This window comes from Prosopis cineraria, unplaced genomic scaffold, assembly GCF_029017545.1.
Source record: "Prosopis cineraria cultivar Desert tree isolate PC_DT_omini unplaced genomic scaffold, ASM2901754v1 PC14, whole genome shotgun sequence".
Lineage (NCBI taxonomy): Eukaryota > Viridiplantae > Streptophyta > Magnoliopsida > Fabales > Fabaceae > Prosopis > Prosopis cineraria.
The window spans coordinates 6,123,607-6,146,276 of record NW_026555345.1 but is presented as its reverse complement, the minus strand read 5'-3'; the positions used below and the strand labels follow the sequence as shown (position 1 = coordinate 6,146,276).

At 30.8% G+C, this 22,670-nt stretch overlaps 1 protein-coding gene across 8 annotated transcripts; it reads right to left on the bottom strand.

Annotated features, from left to right (window-relative positions):
- Positions 1 to 1,883: 1,883 nt before the first annotated feature.
- Positions 1,884 to 21,681, bottom strand: LOC129293242 (uncharacterized). Of its 8 annotated transcripts, XM_054931087.1 has the most exons (11): positions 19,257 to 20,051; positions 18,044 to 18,173; positions 11,444 to 14,254; positions 10,200 to 11,006; positions 9,204 to 9,887; positions 8,142 to 8,621; positions 7,068 to 7,823; positions 5,020 to 5,763; positions 3,484 to 3,603; positions 3,003 to 3,079; positions 1,884 to 2,259 (listed from the first exon to the last, which is right to left on the bottom strand). In XM_054931087.1, exons 3-8 carry the CDS (start codon positions 14,222 to 14,224, stop codon positions 5,299 to 5,301), a joined length of 5,973 nt encoding a protein of 1,990 aa, XP_054787062.1. In that variant the 5' UTR covers positions 14,225 to 14,254; positions 18,044 to 18,173; positions 19,257 to 20,051; the 3' UTR covers positions 1,884 to 2,259; positions 3,003 to 3,079; positions 3,484 to 3,603; positions 5,020 to 5,298. The 8 variants fall into 8 exon arrangements, with proteins under 8 accessions (XP_054787062.1, XP_054787060.1, XP_054787061.1 ...); XM_054931085.1 differs by lacking the exons at positions 3,003 to 3,079; positions 3,484 to 3,603 and adding an exon at positions 21,467 to 21,681 and having other exon boundaries at positions 19,257 to 19,664; XM_054931086.1 differs by lacking the exons at positions 3,003 to 3,079; positions 3,484 to 3,603 and adding an exon at positions 21,467 to 21,681 and having other exon boundaries at positions 19,257 to 19,340.
- Between the last annotated feature and the right edge of the window lie 989 nt (positions 21,682 to 22,670).

The following is a 22,670-nucleotide window of genomic DNA, read 5'->3' as shown; positions in this document are numbered from 1 at the left end:
GCCTTTAAACTATAGTACTAGAATAAAATTATGTGCAAAATTTTATTTCAAAGTTTGAATTTCACAATCCCACCACTGACTTTTTTATTTGTCTTGCCATAAATTAAGGCATCAACATGCAATAATGCATAAGAAATCACCTTCACAGCTTAATAATTTAGGCATGTAAGGTTTCTTTGTCTATATTTGGGTTTTAAAGCTCTATGTATGTTCAATAGATGGGAGGGTTGTGATTTGGGCATAGAGGGGGAAGAGAATTTACCTTTAAAAAAAATATTTATATGCCTTTTCATAATAGTTTAAACTTATAAGTAGAAATAATTTATGATATGGTATTATAGCTTTTCATGGTCAAGTAATTTAGAGTTCAATCATTGATGACACATACACATTCTTAGTTAAAATTGGGTTTTTGATTCATTAAAAAAAATGAAGTTTTGGGACAAGATATGATGGGGTCTTAGTGTGAAAAAGTATGTTGAGATTGTAATTAAATTATTCATCACACAAAGTATGCAGTCACTTGAATAGGATTTTGACTTTGCTGAATGTTAACAAGAGTTGTGATCAAAGAATTAGAGATTCATTCACTTTCATAGCACAAACACACAGAAAATTTGTAATCCCATCGGATTTACACTCTCATATTTGTAGTAGATTTTGCTAAATGTATCTGGATGCTTCTTCAGTTTGTTAGCTCTAACTTCAATTAAGAATTACAAGATTACATTGACTACAGTTTTAGAAATGAAGTTTGAGACAAATGAAACAGTTAATCAAACCAAACAAGAGGGTTAGTCAACAAAGACTATAAACATCTCTAACTTCATTTGGAAAAAAGAATAGACAAGTCTTCAAGCTTAATTGGTTTTTGAGCTTAAAGATGCAGTGGTGGAGGTTTAATAGGAAGATTTGCAATTAGATTGTACGATTGATGGGTAATTTCTACTATTTATCAATATTTGAAGTTGCTCCTTTTAAAAAAAAATTGTGCAAAGGTATCCTTCTATTAGAAACAATATTATTTAAGGCTTGAATTGAATACTAAATGTTGGCATCTCTCCTAATAGGGATTTTGAAGTTTCTCTAATTCTGCAAAAAATTAAAGGCCTCAAATGCACTAGCTTTATCCCTAAGGCAAGATGCTTAAGTAGAAAGTAATGAGATGTGATAATCAAGCTACATTACTATAATGATTTGCATCCAATTATAATACAGCTCCATTGGTAGTGTAATGTCCACCTTGATATTACTAGAATAATACTCAAACACGACACCGTTATGATAACCAAGATTATTAAATTCCTTATATAAAGTTATTATAACATAAGGGTTTTAGAAAATTAGTTTAAAAGATTGGGATCCCAAGAAACCCTTTTTGAAAAGACGTTTGAGCTCAAACTATAATTTAAAACAAAGTAAACAATGTAGAGGAAGCATAGAAATCAAACACAACCCTTAAAAGCAACAATGGAACATTTCAAAAAAAATTCAGAAAATGCCCCATTCGCCGCGATGTATGTATCACCCGCTGTGGTAGATAGCACAGAGGTACTTCATCCCTTTCTATGCCTTACGCCCCAACACACTCCTACTGTCATGACAACTTCTTCGACCAACTTTTGGAGTTACTATTTTGCCATTCAATGTCCAAATTAAGCGATTCAAGTATTCACACAAAACTCATTGAGCCCTCTAATTATTGGCACCATTCATACACCTAAACAATCAACCATTTAAAATTTAAATACCTGAATACAAATTTATCCATTTTCCTTTCAAAACAATCACAAGGATATCCAAACCTATAAACCTAGTACCAATAACTTTGAAACCACTTGAATCAAATCAATTGAACTAAACAAAACCTGATAGACCAACAATACCACAATAACAATAGTTCATATACAAATTGGCCATCAAAATCCCAATTTCATAATGGATTCAAGGGGTAACAACTGAATACATTTAAGCATTCACATGGCCATTCCACCACATAATCAACACAAAACATCACTTATACTAATATCTTGACCTCTCACATCAATTTCATCACAATTACATCATCTAAAGTTGAGATATCGATAATTACATATTTTCTCATGCAAGTGACTTTAAAACAATACATGATCCTAAGTTGGCATAAGATTCCTAAAATATTCATTACAAAACCAAAAAGAAGGGGGAGAGCTATACAAACACATGCTCTTTAAATCCCAGCTAAGTCTTTCTTTCCTTTGGCCCTATCCAAGCCCTTACCTGTAAAATTTAACCACGAGGTGAGATAAACATCTTAGTAATAGAATAACTCACAACTATCAATTAGTATGCACAACTATAAACAAGTAAAGCTTATATAAGTAAAAAATACAATTACACATATCCAAACATAAGTATTTATATATCGATAAGTCATTTTCACACTCTAGCATGATCATTCTACCATTAAAGCTTACATATCACTCCAACTGAAATCAAAGGCTCTTTTAGACCAAATGCACATACATATTGGCCTGAGCGCACCTTCAGTAGTAAAATCACTCGATCAAAACTGTCATATCTCACTTCTAAACTGTTGTTTCCCCTATCACACACGATTCAGGGTCTCATTACTCTAACATCGTATCACACTAATGCTAAGGAGAGTAAGTCTCCAACATCGTACCTTATATGGGCACTAAGAAGATAATCTTCAACATCGCACCTTACTAGATACTAAGGAGAAAATGCAATATAGACTTCTACTATTCCTTCCTAGGGGTGAACTCTTACTCCCTATCATGATCATGCTCATTTTTCTCATAAATATCACATACTAATATCCAAACTATAATTTACTCGTATAAAAAAAATTTCATAAATTCATTATTTTAAAAGCCATTTTTTACGCACAATATCCTCATTTCACAATATGTAACACTTTCAAACACATGTATGCAAAATTTTACATTTACTCATAAATAGTTAAACACTTAATTAAATAGAGTGAAATATTCAATTACCTTAACCCTTTGTCACAAAAAGGTTACAATAGTCGAATATGTGCTCCACAAGGTCCACTCATGTAGCAATATTTAATCTACATGATTAAGTGCTAATAATCAATTATCACTCTAATTAAACCCTTAAATCATTAAATTTTAATACCCACTATACCTAAAATCCCACTTTAACACCAACAACAGTTCCAATACATTCCATCAATTCTATTTAATACTCAAATACACTAATAGCACCAATCCTTTACTCACATTATTTCAAAACTCTTAAATTTCACTTAGGGTTCATCTAAACCCTAACTAAAAATTTTAAATCACTATACAATCCATAAACCTAAGTTTGAAAGTTTGATTTAACTCCCTAAGATCTTAACTAAGCTAATGGATTCAGTCAAAGTTCAAGAAAACATAAAATCAAACCCCAACTATACTTAAATCTATCAAAATTCTCATAAATGAGAGGGAAAAGGGAGAGGAAGCTTACCCAAGTATGTGGCTAGCTCAAATATCTTCCCAAAAGCTCAAAAAGTGAAGCCCTAGTGGAGAAAACGTCTTCCTCTATCACCTTCTCATGTTTTCTTTCTTTTCTCCTTTTGTTTTCTATCTATTTCACAAATTGAAATGTGTAAATTTCTGCACATCCACCACGGCGTATGGTGCATCTATCACGGCAGATGGCACAGCGAAGCTCAAAAAGATTTAGGCCTCACTTTATACCCTGGCCCGCTCTAACTCCAACCTAACTCTCTTTTAAGGTTGTCCAACAATCTAAAAACCATATTATTCATCCAAAAATATCATTAATTCATGAATCTATTACTTTGATTAATATTCCCTTCTTAAACACTCAAATTTCTAAGTTGAAAACTCAAAATGTTACAAGTAAGATATGGATTCATCATACACTCATCTTTTGGTGAAAGAAGAAAATGGGTAGTTTTCAGCTATAAGGAATTCAAAGTTTGGATTTGACTTAAGAGGCAACAAAAAAAAATCTTGGCCAACTCACTTTTGAGAGAATATGGTATTATATGAGATGAATAGTTAGCATAAATGATACTCTAGCAAAATACCTTTGATATCTCAATATTTATAAGATTATTTGCACTCTCACTGAGCAGCTAACCATAACAATTGAGTAAACCTCTTAATGTATATGTGTACCATTCACTGAAATATTCCATATCTTCTAACACAAAAAATTGAATGAGAGAAAATTAAATGAGTATATAAAGAAACCCTATAATAGAAAAAATTCTTCCTTATGTGTGAAAAAATACGTAGATCATCCTCATATTTAGAACCAGTGTACAAGATAAAGTTTTAAAAGCCATGATAATAGTACATACATGAACACAAAGAAATGCATACATGTGATTTTCAATAAGTCGCAGATGGAATAAAAAAATAGAAAGAACTATATATAAAAAAAGGAAAAAAATGCTATCAAATATAGGAAGAAAAAGATACATTGAGATAAAAGATACTGTAATTGTAACATATATATATATATATATCTTCAAAAACCATGGTAATTTAAGATTAGGAATTTTAGTCATTAACAGGAAAAATGAGAGAAATATTCATGATTTATATGCTAGAATGGAATGAGTACAACCTTTTGTAAGAATGATTTCTTTCTAGTGGATAAAGAATAGTAACAAATTTCTACTTCATCTAGTAAGGCAAAAACATATCTATAGTGAGTTTTTTATGAACATATTTATTTAAAAAATTATAATTATAATGAATATAACTATGTGTGAAGTCCATACCCAATCATTATATTAATTGTATATGTATTATGACATAGTGCATATACAAATTGAACAAGTTATCAAAATTGTTCCTAAAAGTTATGCCCTATAAAATTACAATATGGTCTCCTTAACATTACAAGGATGTTTTTAAAAATAGTAACAAATTCAAAGTAATCTTATAATATCATAAAACTATTTTATCATGCAAAGCATGATTAGTAAAATAAATTAAACAACTAAATTCCATAATGTTAACCAACCTCATCAATGAAGCTCCTCTCAGGACTCCAAATGGTCTATTTTCACAGAAGAAAATGACATATCTAGAGCCCTCATAGTTCCATAACAACAAGTCTCCATTTTTGAGCATTCCTTAATAGTTATGTCTTGACAAGATGGCATCTCAAACTTGTAATTACTTGAGCAGAAACATTCAAGGTTGGGAAGACAACAAAGGGTCAACCATCTTAATTCTGGGAATACAATCTTCTTAGCCTTATTAGACTCTTCTGGCCCCAGTTCTTCCTCCTCTTTTGTGACTATCGCTCTATCATCTCACACTCATATATTGATAGCTCTTGTAGTTGTAGAAGAGTCTTGGCTATGGAAAAAGGGACAACACTTCTTAAGCCATCACAGCATCCCATGTTTAGCTTTTTAAGGTTACGAAAACTTAGGACTTCACCATGGTTTTTCCATATGTGCATTATTTTGGGTAAAGAGTACAAATACATTTCTTGCAGATTATATTCATGTAGTGTCACAACATGCTTTTCATCTTCATTTGCTTCTACTCCTTCTGATTCAAATATCTCTACTAGTGAACAACATTCTCGGACCTTAAGTTGTTTCAAATGTTGCAGTCTATGTATCATATTGGATGGAACACAGTTCAGCAGCTTTTCACAACCTTCAAAGACTAGTTCTGTTATTCTTGTTATGTAGCCAAGTAGGATTTTGTCTTGCTCAATCCAATTAATTGTCTCTGATCTTTGGAGTGCTACCTGAAATGGAAAAACATTCCTACGTTGATGAGAAAATATAAGTTAAGACTCTTTAATTTAAATAAGTTCTATTTTCTTATGTTTTCTCTCATATATAGATTGCCTAGCTTACTTTTTTCCTTGCATAAGTTATAAACAAAATGATTATATGTCGATTATAAGTATTGTATAAATTGTATCTTGTGAATTTTAGTAAAATTAGTATTATTATCTTTGAAATGCATATGGAGTAATAAGAATCAAATTTTATTGAATAGTAAAACAATAATAAGCATTACAATTTATAAAATTAGAATATGTTGCATTTTGCAATTACTTTTTCCTTATAAAAGTTTATATATAGGGCAACTATATGTTGATTACAAAAATTGTGTAAATTGTTCATATTTCCTCTCACTTTTACTAAGTAGATGTTTGGATGTACTCTACTTTTATCAAAACTAAAGTAAACATCACATAAATATAACTAAATGTACATATACCTTTATATTTTAAAGTTCAAATATGAATCTCCCTTAGAATAAAGAGTAAGTTATATGAACTTTCCTTAAATTTTGTTGAAATTACACAGTTTCATTTATTTTCAAAGTATGTACAAATAAATGTCCCATAAAAATAAAATGGAAGCCTATGTAATTTATATAGATTTCAGAAGAGGCTTGTATGACTTATTTTTACTTTCATGAGAGGTTTATATCTAGTATGAAAATAGAACAAGTATTGGTGTAATTTGATCAAAATTCAAGGGTGGCTAATGAAATTTACAATTTATTTTCAAATGAAAGTGGATTAATGAGTGAATAGGACCCTGAACTCTTGCTCGAAAATTGCCCTGGACCTTGAATTTTTAAAATATGTAAAATAAACTCTAAACTTACAAATTCATAGCAAAATAAACCCTGACCACTAACTTTTTAACACCGTTATTGTACACACATGTACTGTTTAGGGTTTATTTTCTTGTGAATTTAACTTTGACTATTACAGTACCTGCATAAATAGTAATGGTGTTAAAAAAGTTAGCAGTCAAGTTTTATTTTACTATAAATTTAAAAGTTTAGGGTTTATTTTGCATATTTTAAGAGTTCAGAGTTTAGGACTATTCTTGAGCAAGAGTTCAGGGTCCTATACGCTCATTAACTCAATGAAAGTCATGTATGATTTCAAAATAGAATGAATGTTCGAGCAATTTCAACAAAATTTAAGTGCTCATGTAACTAAAATTTAAAAGAGAAATAATAAATTCCACAATAATTAGAGCTTGGAATTATATTGAAGAGTTAGGGAATGCATACACATGGTACCTTTAAATCTTCTGAATGAGCCTGATAGATTGTCATATTAAGATCTCCCATAATGTCTACATACTCATAAGATCCTTTGTATATATTAGGAAGCTTTGGTGTGCTTACAGCTCCATAGGAAAAGGTCATCATCTTTGGGCACTTTTCGATTATCATTTCTTCACAAAATGGAAGTTCAATGTCTATACTTTCTGCACAATAAGATTTAAGGTTGGGAAGATAACGAAGCTCTAACTTGTTCAGTAATGGAAACAATATCTCAGCTTTACTTTCTCTTTCATTTTCTTCAGCTTCCTTTATGACTATCTCCTCTATCATTTGACAATTACATACACGAAAGTGTTGTAATTGCACAAGACTTTTGGCCATAGAAGGAGACAGTATACCCTTTAAATTGCCACAATATTCAACCTTTAAGATTCTTAGCTTTTGGAAGTCTAAAACCCCACCATGATTTTTCCATATGTGAATCAACTTAGGTAGAAAATGCAAGTTCATGACTTCTAGCTCATAGTGTATCATGCTTTGCCTCTTATTTTTGTTTACTCCTTCTGATTCAAACACTTCAATAAGTGAACCACAATCTTTTATAGTGAGGTTCTTCAGATTCTGAAACAAGTGTATCACATTGGAAGGGACTAGTGCTAGTAAACTTTGAAAGCTTTCGACATTCATCTCTATTTCTTTCATAAAGTAGCTAAGCATGCCTTGTTCTTGCTTGAGCCACTCAAGTCTCTCTGATGTTTGAAAAGCCAACTGCAAAACCCAAATCCACATGTGCCAACAAAATTTTTTTATCTTATTAAAATAATAGTTAAAGAAAATATAAGAGTTTTGGAAGAAATTCTTGTATGGCCATGATTTACTATGAAGATATCAAGTCAAGAATAAAATTTAAACAATTAATGCACTTGAATCTTGTAAGGTTATACAAAAGGATATATAGCATTCAAGTACAAGTTATTATTAGAATTGTTATCCTATTGCTTCTTTTCAACTTCAAACTTAATGATGAAAAGAACATAACAAATACAAATGTTATAGATAATAAAAGATACGAAGAATTAGGCTTACAAGTCCTTTAGAAAGTTGAGCAGTGGTGTTCAAATCTCCCATCCATATAATATTGGTAAGCTTTCCAACTTTCATGGTAATACCATTTAGCTTTGGAGTGGTTGCAAATCCATTTGAGAATATCTCCATCCTATGGCAATTTCCAAAACATACTTCTTGTAGTAATGGGAAATCTAAGTCATAGGAACTGTGGCAGAAGGCCTCAAGGTTAGACAGGTGTTCAAGTTTCAGACGCTGTAATCTAGGGAACATAATCTTGAAAAAACCTTCATGAATTTCTTGTTTCGATACTATCTCCTTAATGTTCTCACAATTACATATCTCTAGTTCTTGCAGACACACAAGACTTGCCGAGGATGATGGAGAGAACAAACAATTAATTTTTTGGCATTCTTTTATCCCTAGGTATGTCAAATGTGAAAACCAAAGGTAGTTTATAGAAGGGTCATTTCTTATCATTCTCTTTTCATCATATGTAACCTACAAAATGAAGATATTATTGTAACATTTCATCTTTTATTCATAACAAACAAGAATATAAGAAATATACTTGTACTAAAGACTAAAATGGCATCACTATCATTTTATTATCTATTCTATCTTATGTTTAATACAACAACAAGAAGAAAGAAGTCTTATCCTACTAGGTGAAGTTGGCCATAAATTGCATGACATCATTGTGCTCCATTATCCCATCTTACATTGAATAATGGCAAAAATTTAATTATCATATTTGTTTTACATTTAAATCACTTTTGAATTATTTTATGAATATAATAATTAGCTGTCTATACACTCTTGTCGTCATTGCATAATACACTAACTCCACTTAAGCTAAAACTAGAATGTAATGGAATTTTCTATACTTAGATATAGACATAGTTATGCAGCATAGTAGCTTTACTTTTAATAGTAGTTAAGAATTTAATAAACAACTTTTATTTCATAGGACACATATTAGTCCTATATAAAATTTTTAATAAATAATTATATATTCAATTATGCAAAATGAAATAATACCATGAAATGAACAAGAAATAAATAATTTTAACCATTTGGTACCTGAACTTGTTGGTAATGGTTGTTGGCTTTGCATTTCTCTAAAGATGGTTGTTCAGGAATGCAAGGCTGGTAGCAGAAGCTCACAAGATTTGGTAGATGGCTTAAAGTAAGAGACTGTACTTGATTAAATGAAGTCATGTCAGTTCTCCACTCTCCATCTTTGATTATAACTTTTAGCATGATGCAGTTAATAATACTAATTCTCTTCAGGGATGGGAACTCTAACACAAATGATTCTTTGGAGATGGATGTTGCATGACTTGGTAGTGCATCCTCAACTGCTTTGAGAGAGCTTGCATGAGAAAACATAACTGAGCCATCTTCACTTTTGACTAGTTGCTCCACCATCCTACAATTTGATAGTTTCACTTCTTGTAAATTCCTAAGAAGCTTTGCTATGGAATGAGAGAAGAGATATCTCAAATTGGGACAAGCTTCTAAGCTTAGCAATATGAGGTTGTTGAAGCTAGTGATTGATGTTGGACTTGTTAACATAGGCACAAGCTTTACTACACAGTTTATGCTAGTATTAGAATGCTGGTTTTTTTCAAGTTGGAATATGACATCTAGTGAATTCCATCCTTTTACTTGAAGTTGTTCTAGATTTGGCATATAGGATCTCATTTCTTCTCTACTATATACTTTCTTGACATCAGAAGAGATATGGTCTCTCATCAAACTAGCCTGAAAAGAAATTTAGTAAGATTAAATGAGAGGCTAATTTAAGAAAGAGGGGGGAGAGAGAGAGAGAGAGAGAGTGTGTGTGTGTGTGTACATATGACTATATGTTAGGTCTTATTTCTACCCTTAAGTAATATTGTCTATACTTTTTAGAGAGATAAATGTGTAAAATAGACTATCATAATTCTTTAGTAGGTTATAAGATAACAATTTCTAAAGCTTTAAAGGAATAACAACAGACTTTACTAATTAATAGTTTAGTACAAAAACAAAAAGACAAGTATATATCTACATATTTGATAAATTAGTTGATACCTTCTTGTTGATCTTTCCTACTCTTTGGAAATTGGATTTGCCTATTGAGTTGGAAATCTCAATGTTTGATCGAGTGCATCCAAGGCAATAAGGGAGGAACTTGGTAGTGCTGAAACCAATAGCCTGGAGGGTAGAATCTGAAAAGGAGTTTTTGAGATTCTCTTGCTTTGTTAGGGTTTGAATTGGTATTGAAGATATCTTTAGTTGGGGACATCCATCAATGCATAAATATCTTAGAGATGGCCAGGTTAACTCATAACAAACAGAACAAATACTCATAAGGCTTGGGAGATCCTTAAGTGTCAAAGAATCTAACTTAGTAAACAGAAGGGTTTCCACTTTCTCTTGTTCTTCTCTATCATCTTCAATAACTTTTTCCATCAATTGGCAACTTTGTATCACCAATTTTTGGAGCTGTGTGAGTGTTCTAGCAATGGTGGGAGTGAATATACTTCTTAAAGAATCACATTTCTTAACTTTGATTGATCTCAAATTTTGAAAGCCTTGAATATCACTAGGAACATTACTCCAAATTTGTCGTAGCTTGCTAAGCCAAGATATCTCTATTTCTTTGAGTTGAGAAAATAACATAGGAATTGACTGGCCTTCTATTTGTAATCGTTGCAAGTCAAAGATAGTATCTAACAAAGAACACTCAAGTAATATAATTTTCTTCAATTTTGGGAACTGTGCCATCCATTTAGATTCAAATAATGTATTGCCAATGTGAACAGATCTATCAATTCCTAATGTTGAGTTAGACCCTGCCTGATGTAGGTCATCATTGAGCTTCTGTTCTTCTTGGACCTGTACAAATCCATTAGGTGGTAGACTGGTGGTACATAGTTTGTGAATATTTTCTCTTCAAGATAATTGACTTTGAAAAACTATGACAATAATAAATAGTTTGTTTCTAGAAGAGTAGATTATACAATTTTTACTAAATTATGCACACATTGATTGTCCACATTCTTATTTTAAAGATATACATAGACTTTTTCAAAAACAAAAATTAATCTATAGTTTTTGTTGGTAATAATAGACACTTTTTATTAGCTTATGTTTATATATCTATATCAATTGGTATTTTTAATCATTTAGGAAAGATAAAAGTAATAATATTTCTACAAAACTAATAATGAATTCATTTTATGCATCATTCAAACTAGCTTACATACACAACATGTGAAATATCATCATAATTGAAAGATATATAAGAAAGTGGTAATTAATAAGAAGTATACCTGGGAGTTTAATAAATGAAGCTCATTCTTATGATCCGATATTGTGAACCCAACAAAGCTTGGGAGTTCTTCTAGCTTCAGTTCTACTAAATTTGTGAACTTGATCACCAAATTCTCAACATGGATTTCTTTAGAGACAATATATTTAACCTCATAGCATTCAGTCACATGCAAGCGTTGAAGCAATCCAATGCTCAAAGATAAAGATGGTGAAAATACATACTTCAACTTGTTGCAGAATTCAACTTTAAGATCTCTCAAGCTGCCAAAGCATTGGCAAGAACTTGAAGTAAAACTCTTGGCATGGCATACCTCTCTTAAATTATCCAAATTGTTTAAAGACAATGATTGAACTAGCCGGAAGGCACAACTTGAAGCATAGACACTTTCATCTATTAAATACTTCAAATCATTACAGAATTCAATGCTAAGATTTTTTAAGCATGGAAAACCTTCTTCATCCAACTCATAAAGCACGTTTTCTAACTGCTTCACATTCACAAGGTTGAGAATTTCAGATTTCTTAAGCAACTGTTGAATTGCCACATTTTCTTTAATGTCTTTATAGTACACACTATTTAGTTTAAGGATGTTCGGGTATAGATATCCCCGACGAACAAGGCCATGATAAAGAGTAGTCGAGTCTCTCACATAGATCCAGAACTTTATCAACTTTTTGAATTCCAAATCTTTTGGAAAAATATGAATTCCTGTTATTGAAATCTCAAAAACCTTTAACTGATGAGAAAGAGATTCGAGCTCTGCAAGAATGGAATTCTTTCCCTCCCAATGGGAATTCCAAACTCTAAGATAAAGTTCTTCTAAGTAAGATAAGCTAGCTAAGACCCCAGAAGATATCTGATCAAGATTATTGCATTCTGTCAAATCTAACAGTCTTAGAAGGCTTAGTTTGCCTATTTCTACTGGCAATTCTTTGATATTAGAGTAGGCAAAGCTTAACACTTCCAATTTCCTTAACTCCTTACAGATTATTGATATGTCTCCAACCTGACAATCTTCCAACCGTAAGGTGCAAAGGTTGTTGAGTGTTTGGAATAAAGATGACATTGATGGTATGCATAGATTACTTAGGCCTAAAACCATTAGCTTGCTCATGTTATGAAAGAAATTTTCTGAAATGGATTCTCTTCTCTTTATAAAAACTTGTAAAAGCCGAAGGTTTGGGCATTGCAAACTCTTATGATGCATCTTAATCTCATCTAACAAAAGTGAGATTGCATTGTGATGCCATATGAACTCATCATTTAACCCCTCCTGTCCAACATCATATTTCACTGCAAATCCATGCTCCTCTCTGGATGCAATTATTATTACAGTATCACGAACAACATCATGCATTTTCACACACTCTTCCTTGTTGCTATCTAACAACAAAAATCGCTTCTTCAAAGTATCGATTAAAGTATGCACTCGATTCCTTGCTTTAAATAAAGCACCTAGATCCTTAAACAAACCCAAGCCCACTCCATATCTGAGTAAAACTTCAATAGGAATGTCAAAGTCTTCTGGGAATAAGGAACAAAGCAAAAGAAGAAATTTAGCTTCTTCATTTCCTAGAAAGTTGTAGCTTAACTCGATACATGAATATATGGAATATTCTTGCATCTCTGAGAAGGAAATTAGTGAAGACCTTCTCAGTTGATCAAGTGCATCCTCCCATACATGCTTGTCCTTATTTCCTAGCGCTTTTCCTATTGTGACAATAGCAATTGGCAAGCCCCTACATTCATTTGCAACCTGCTTTGATATGTTATGCATCTCAGCTTTGTCCACAACATGATCACCTGCTGTATATCGAAAGAGATCCCATGCTTCTTCTTTAGACAAAATTGGGATAGTAAAGTTCCTTTGACTTCTCATCCTGTGGCACACATCTTCATTTCTTGATGTAAATAAAATTTTACAGCCTTTATGAGATTGCTCATTTGAAGGAAGCCCTATCAACTCCAAATCTAGCTCTGTCCACACATCATCCAGCACTAGGAAGACCTTATTGATCTTATTAAGCCTCTCAAGTAGTTGACATGCCCTTCCTTGCAGAGTCTCCTTATCAAATTTCAAGCCTAAAGTATCACCAATTTGACCTTGAATCTTTCTATAGTCAGGAACTTGGGACACTATAGCCATTGAAATTTCATCAAACACCTTATCTGCTTCTAAAACTTTGATAAGCTCTTTCACAAGGGTGGTTTTCCCCACACCACCCATCCCACAAATGCTAATCCTATGGAACTCATCGCCTTTTAATCTCTCTATGACCTCTTCCATAATGGATTCCCTAGAGGCAAAGCTCTTAATGCCTTCTGTGAAGGTGGATCCTAGTGTTGGTAAAGGTATAGGATAGGATATAAACTCTAATTTTTGCTCCTTTAAGGAAACAAGATCTCTTGTCATTTTTCTTGCTTTCTTGCTCAGTGAATAACGAAACACTAAATTTGGACACAACCCACCAAGGCAATTCTTATTGTTGTTGACTAATTCATCATCATACACTTTCCATGATTCATTTTCAATAATGTTGTCCACTTGGTAGAGCCAATGTTCAACATTTGGGGTAATGTGACGTCCATTCCTTCTATCTGCATCCACAGTTCCTTCAATCACACGCTTCCTATCTTCCAAGTTGTTGAGTTCATTCTTCATTTTGTTGATATTTTTGTCATAGTGAATCATAAGTTTGAATTGTGATGTGATTGGATCCACTAACACCTCCCCAAGTTTTGACACAATTCCAACTCCGATTGCCACAAGAAACTCCATTTTGCTTTAACTAAAGTGTATTTTGTTGCTCTATTAAGCCATACCAAAGGGAAAAAAATTAGCAAAATCAATACCAAGGTTATTGTACGATTTAAAGCAATTCTTTAATTAAGGAGTTGGTTTATAAGGATTAAGGTTATTACAAACTACTACCTTGGATTCTAATTATAAGGCAGTAAAGTAAGAATTTTTTTTTTCTAATTATAATAAATGTTATTGATCTTTTATTACAAGATTTTGCTTTTACTCTTATTAAATGTTGGGCAGTAGAGATATGTAATTAAAGCATGCATGTATATTTAATTGAAGTATAGTTAAAGATTCATTAAATTTTTAGGTAGAGTTAGTTAATTTTAAAATTTTCTTTGATTTTGATAAAAGCATGTTGGAACTTATAAATAGAATAAGAGGGAGTGAATGTTATTTTTATTTACCAAATTCTCTCTCAAGGGAAATATTGATGTTTATCACATTTTTTTCTTACAAAAAAAATAAAAAAAGTCATGGAAAACCACATAAGAAGAAAGGAAAATAACAAATAAATTCTATTCTCAGAGACTTATTTAACATTTTCAAGTCAAAAAAGACTGAGTTATTTGACATGAATTTTTTGTGAAATTACATTTCTAACACTATTCAAAAAAATAAAAAACATAGTTGTTAAAACAAAAACTAATATTATTAATAACGAAGGCAAAATTATTAATATAAAAAGTATAATTGTTAGTTTAGTTATGCAATAATAAATACACCTTTAACTTAACAACTTTAATTTAGTGATTAATAACTTACTGATGACAAGAGTTAATAAATACTATGATGCTTGGTTAACGTTTTGTAATTATGATAGTATAATTACCCTTTCTTTAATTTTGTGTGTGTATTACATTTATATATATATATATATATATAATTAAAATCATCAGAAGTTGGGAATAGTGTAATTAAGAAATGAATAAAACTAAACAATCAGACTCATTGAACTATTGATTGAGATTGTTAATGGCTCAATTTGGTCTAAAAAATCATTTTTATGGTTGAGCCAGGTTGGATTGAAGCTGAACTACTATTAAGTTGAAAACTAGAATGATTTTCAAAAAACAAGATGGGTCTAAATATAATATAAAAAAGGCTACAAATTTTTAAAAAAATTCAAAAATTAAACCTACTAAAAGGAAACTTCATTTTTGGACTCTTAACATGTAGATAACATGAGTGGGAACCATTTCCGAAGCAAATGTTGATAATCATAGGTGTAAGCACAATTACTTTTGAACCTATTCATACTTGATTAAATCAAGATTTACATATATTTGACATGATATAAAATTATAATTTATAATATTGTTAATTTATAATCATGTTATATTATTTTATTAACAACTGGACATATTGTGATTTTATATATTCTATATGCATTTAACATTATTTTTATTTAATTTTTATATAATTATTACTTTATCAATTTGACTATCAATCTAATCAGTTAGACCATAAAAATCAAGATTCATTGACCTTTCCAAGTTTCCAGCTTATCCTTTAATTCAATTTTTAAAATATTAGCCTAGTGAAATATGCCAGCTAGTCCCTTGTAACAATTCAAACCAAAGTTGAAATACCTTAAAATAAAAAAAAAAAATATATGCCTGCGCTTAATACCCGATTGAGTGTTTCAAACATATCAGTAACTAGTCCAGTTTTTCATAACATTACTTTTAATTCATCTCTTTATCTAGTGGTTTATTATTGTAAATAACAAAAAAAAATCACATTTTCTTCATATAGCGCAACTTTTATGGAAAAATCGCATTTAAAGACATCTAGAGCATACTATTTATGAAAAAAAATCAAATTATTTTAAAATCGCTCTATAAGACTAAAGGACTCAAATGAAATTAAATTAGGTTGTAAAAAAAACTAAGCTACCCTTAATAATATTTTTTCTAAAAAAAAGTCATATTCCACAATTGCCGGCACCAAAATGCTACCGAACAGGTGCAAACCCCCAGAATATATTGCCACAAAGCTACAATGGCTTTTAGTTATATATTGCAAAATCTAATTTATGTTGTTCACTTAATTTTTAGTTTCAAATCATTCACTTGCCAAGGCTTTAACTCAGCATTTTATTTTGTTAATGTTTATTTGTTACATTCTTAATGTGACCTATAATATAATATCTTTCAGTCAAAAGTTTAACAAAACTTGTTATTTTAATAAAAATTACTTATCAAAAGCTTAACAGAACTTGTTATTTTAGTAAAAATCATGCATCAACTTAATTTTTAGCTTTCGAGCCACATTTATTTGCTAAGACCTTAACTCAACATGTTATTTTTTTAATATTTACTTATTAAATTATTAATGAGAACTTGTTAACAAGTTAATTATGCATTTACTTCATTTATTATTTCTTTTGAAGGAGTGATTTATTGAAATTTTAATTATCATTATTGAAGTACTTTTTTAAACGAGGATATAACTAAAAAGATGAACAATTTCTCAAAAAAAAAAAGTTTGAACTTTTTTTTATGCAATGAACTAATTTTTTTTATAATCATGAATTAATTACAAATACATTATATTATACTATGGATCAAAGGAGCTAGTATCTATAAAAGAAATTAAAATGAACATGGCCTAGACAAAAAATCATAATCTCTCCATTTAAAAATGTAAGGCATTTTTTGAGAAGTTGAATGTTTAAAAATCTAAAGAATTTTTAGTCTTTTGAGGTGTAATCATTACTTTTTTTCAAAAGTGCCCCTATTGATAATGACTTTATATTTATTATAGGGTATTTAATAGAAATAAATATGAAAAGATAGAATTAGTTGAAAAGTAGATAACTACTTTATTGGGGTAAGATTCAATTAAAAATGCCTTACATTTTTTAACGGAGAAAGTATATATTAGGGTTAAATGATATTTTTGCCTTTCAACTATTAGTGTAAAAGCATTGGGTATCCTAAAATTTGCTGTGGTGTAATATTCTCTTTCAACAATTAAAAACAATGCAATGCTATCCCTACTATTAACAAAAGTTAAGTTAATATTTACTTGACTTAAAATATTATAGAAGAACTACAAATTACAAAAAAAATTCAAATAAATAACAAATAAATACCCTATAAAAATTAATATCAATTAAGTCTTTTAAATTACAAACAAATACCAAAAGTTAAATTTTATTTTGTAATCATATAAAAGACCAAAATATCCCAATTTGACTAACTACATTGACTAGTACCAGATGATTATCAAATTGTCATTGTTAGAAGCAACACCAATAATTAATTAAAGACACTATATTTTTTTTGATAATATCTCATTAAAATATTAACACTTTAAATTTCTTTATTTTTACTGGCATTATTACCATTAATGATAATTCAATAATCACCTGGTAGTTACTCAAAATGATTGATTAAAATGATATTTTGATCTTTTATATAGATAAAAAATAACATTAGTCTCTTAGAATTTATTTATAATTTAAAAGGTTTAATCAACATTAATTTTCTTATAGGTTTTTTAAAGTAAAATTTGAAATCATTTTGTAATTTTTAATCTCAACTAATGATCAAACTTATTATTTTTAAAGGTTAAAAAAAATTGTACTTTTTAAAGTGTTGAGGAAAACATTGCATCACAAATGGTGAATAATTGAAGAGCCAAAATACTTTCTTAACCCTTTGCCAACAAAAAATTACCTTTTTAACCCTATATATTATACAATATTGGATAAAGCAGCCTTTGATTTTGATGAAGGGAATTTGTGAGAAGTTGGAATTAACAGAAGCCTTTATAAATGCTTACTACTGTGTATACTGTGAAGATTTGGAGCAGACACCGCGGCAGGAAACACCTCAAAGGTTTTCTTTTTTTTTTTTTTCTTTTGGTTGGCCAAGAAAGAAACAGTACGCCTTAAACTGATTCCAATAACAACCTGCGAGAACCAAAAGGCCGGTTGGGAATTTAATTAATTGATTATGTTACTTTTGTTAATTTCAGAAAATGCAAAACAAATTAAGCCATGAGAGATAGGCAAATTAAAGTTGGAAGCTCATCAACATATTTTTAGTTGAGTCTTAATAATAACATAACATCCCATCCTTCTACTCCTCGTTTCTGTTCATTATAATAGTCAACTTTTTGTAGTATTAATTAGCTGACCTGGCAGAAAATACAATCAGGAATATTTAGATATCCTCTCTCTCTTCTCTCTCTCTCTCTGTACACACACACACACACACATCATCTGCTTTGCTTTGCAGAGTCTCTGTGTGTGGGTTTTTAATTAAATTTGGCTGAGCTTTCAAAGTGAACTGACCTTTCCTTGCCCAATTTACTTGTATAACGGCCTAAATTCTATCTCTTAATAAGATCATGTTGAGTTTGATAACCCAAAAAAAAAAAAAAGATCATGTCCAGTTTTGGGTCTATAATGTTTCAACCTCTCAATTATTATTTTTTCCTAGCTTTTTATCATTAGTGTATAGTCTTAAAAAAAATTAGAGACACTTTGATATTCTAGTTGGTGAAATATGATTTTTGAAAAAAAAAAAAAAACCCTGTAACTGTGAAATTTTGATTTATTTTCTTTGAAAAATTGTTAAAAAATACAAAACTATACCATTTTATTACCATAAAATATAAAATATCTCTTGTTTTAGATAAAATGAAACGATCAAAAGAAAAAATAAACAATTTGAAAGTAAAGAAAGCAAATATTTCAAGAGTGATCATATATAAAGTAAAGAAAATGGAAGTAAAAAATTGAAACTTATTCAGGGGATCGGATCAAATAGGAAGTGATTTTAGAGGACCACGTAGGCTTCATCAAAGCATTGTACGTGAAGGATCATATATCATCAATTTATCAGAGAAGCACTTATGCCCTAACCCTATAAGGGATCATCCTCATGCTGCATTAAAAACTTCACAATAACTATATGGCCATGCCTCTATCATATTCATTATTTTTTCATCTATAAAACTTAGCAAGCAGTTTATATATATAACACCTTACCGCCCTACGAGCGCCTTTGGGACAGACGAGAACTCAGCAGAAACAGCAGACGAAACTACGATCCCAACACAAGTACACAACAACCTACGAGAAACAACGTTAACATATATACAGAGAGAGACAGAGAGAGAGATTAGCTCATGATGTTCCCCTTTGGAAACCAAGAGAAGCAACCCAACAGAGAGATAGAAATTGGAAAATTAGGGAAGCTAGCATTTGTACAAGTCAATGCTCAATCCTTTGAGTGGTGTTTTTTATAATTTTTCTTGCCCAACGTGTCAATTTCAGGAAGCATGTAAGATTCAACGAACCTACTTTAATTATTTTCTCTTTCTTATGAAGAAAAATTGTGCTTTGTGGGGTTCCTTTGTAATAAATCTTGGCTCTTGCAGGTCGCAGTTGCAGAGTCTTGATTGAATTTGCACGGCAAGTACTGAGGACCAATGGTAAGAATATGTACATTTTGGTAACGTGGAAGTAATTGTGTGTAAAGAATTATACTGAGTCAATGCCACAATCATTTTATCACAGTAAATAAAGTGATGAGAATTTCCAAGATTAATCACAGAGGGACCCAGAGGGAAAACAATAAGGAAAAAGGAAGAAAAGTCATTAAATAATCTTAAAAGAGTTATCTAAAACTCACCCCACCAAAGCGCGTGTTTGGTTAGAGTCTTGAGACGTGTGCAACTGCTTTAGATAAAAATGTTAGAGATATCCCTGAGATAGCTGTAAAGCTATTACACGGTCACATTGTCTCATATAATGAGAGTTTAGGTTAGTAAAAGTAGGTATTTTATGGTAATCATGATATTGAAAATTAAACCGGACCGGCTGGATCAATCCAAAAATCGATAACCTAATTTCCTGTCTGATCTGGGTTTACTCTTAATCTGGTGAGGGAGTGAACCGATATAACCCGGTCAACCTAGGTTCAACCCGATATAACTCGAATAACCCGGTGGATTAATTGGGTTAACCGGATTATTATTTTTTCAGACTTTTACCCCCAAAATGATGTCGTTTTTATTTTTTTTTATTTTTAATTTTTCAGAGCTCTGAGTTCAGAAATAAGATAACAAAAAAAAGTGAAATTAAAGTCAAAAAATAAAAAATTAAAGGCAAAGCATGCTAAGTTTAAAAATATAATATTTTATTATTGTTAGACTTTTAAGTAATTAAATTTAATTAAATATTTTTATAATTAATATTTTTTTATTTAAATTGATTCTCCGAGGGGAGAAGGAACCCACTTTGGATTTAAATGCCTCGAGATTTCTTGCGATTTGCATTTCCTACTCTCGCCCTCCCTCCCCCATCCAAAAGCTACCTGCATTTATTTTGGGCCTTTCCTTGCTCCCCTTCTTTTCCCACTCTCCATTGCCTCTTTTTCTTTGTTATTTTTTTAAATATACTATCTCATAAAGTTATCATGTATTATTAATTTTTTATCATAATTTTTATTTTAACTTTCATTAAATATTAGAAAAAAAATGGTCCATTAATCTTAAATTATAAAACATTTTAAGACAAAAATTTACATATTAATAAATCTCATTAAATATACTTAATAACCTTATCTTTCTGAAAACAAGTATATACACTTTTAAAAGTACTCATTATTTAATAAATTGAAAAGAAAAAATACAAAAATTAATTATAGACAGATAAAAGATAATATTAAAATAAGTCTCAAATTTTTTCAAAGTGTCTTATATTTAGAAACCCCAAATCTCTCTTAAAAGTGTCTTTTAATTTAAAATGGATTGAGTATCTTATTGAAATATATCCCCTTTGATCCTATTTATAAAGTACTTTCAGTATACTTCATGTGAACTAAAGAAAACCCTTAAATCTTATTAAGAATAAAAACTGATTTAAGTTGCTGTCTAAACAATTTTTATCTTACTAAACTGAATTTTTTAAAAATGTATTCAAACTTAAATCTGATTGATTAATAACTAACTTTTAATAAATAAACTTTTAATAACAGACTTTTCAAAAACCAAATACACGCTAATGGCATGTTTATGAGAAGTCCGTTTGGGAACCTCCCAAGAACCAAACAGATCCCAAATAGACTTCCCGAACACGCACCGAAATGGCAGATATTTTTACCGAGTTAGATCAAACAAACTAATGACTATATATCAGCAATTCTAACAAGTAAAGAAGAAACATTCAGACACACGCACACGCACATTTCTTACCCGATTGGGCCAAGTTTTAATCTTTGAAACTGCAATTATTTCCAGATGCCTGCTTTGACGTTTATCATCTGTCTCCTTCTCTGGCTCTCGAATCTCAATCACAAGTTAATTGTGGACCTTACATGTATGCACAGATCTATGAAGAGAAACACCATCAATCGCTTTCTGATCAAAAGCTAATAAACCCAAATCAATAATATTCTTAGGGGCAAAGAAACACATCCATGCCTTGAAAATCTACCATGCAATCCTCCCTCAACCCTTTAATATATTGGTAATTTTTTTTTTAAAAAAAAGGGGGTCAGACCTTGTAATATAAGCTGGCAAGTACGGTTGCTTGCTTGCTTGCTTGGCAAAGGAAAAAGATAACATATAATATATGTTTGCGTATGTATATTGTATATATCATACGAAGGTGGAATAATCTAAGCAATTACGCGTATTTGGAATAAATAATATTGAAAGCTCGATCGACCTGTCACGGGGTGAATTCTACTAAAATATTAATATATAAAACAACTCGAAAGTGGCACATGCAAGCTCAATTAACATGTCAATGGTTTTTATAATTTAGTAACATGCAAGCTCTTCCATAAAATAGGAGGAATTAGATTCGATCTTGCTTCCTCACACTATTATAGCTCCTGCCTTCTAATTCAAACCAACAAAAAAAAAATTCAATTGACATTGTAAATGTGAAGAGTTAATTTAATCGGTACTTTTCTTTTGGAATATTTGGATAATTTGGTCGTTTTGCAGAATTTATTCTAATTGAGTAATTGTCAATTGCGCAGTGTGGACCCCACATGCCATGTGTGAGGGTGTCTGCTGTCCAGCGGCAACCAACGGCGTGGAAACCATAGCTGACTTCAGTTTTGGTTCATTTGAAATTTTGAATAAATTATGTGAATCTAATTATCTAATCCTTTCAGGTGCTTGGATTGCCCACTTCATCTTCATTCTTGGAGTTTCGGTTTTGGAAAAGGAAGTGATTAATTTATTTGGACAGCTTTCATAATTAGTATTTTAAGCCGGAGGCTTCCTTAGCATGCACACAATCCTGAATCGCGTGTATGGTGGAGTCAATGGAATTGAACACAAATTTGGAGAGAGTAAACTTAGGTATATTCCATGTCGTCTCCACCAATTCCGCCACCAATGCCGTAGTGCATGGATCTTGGGGACTTATCAAAGCAGAACATAT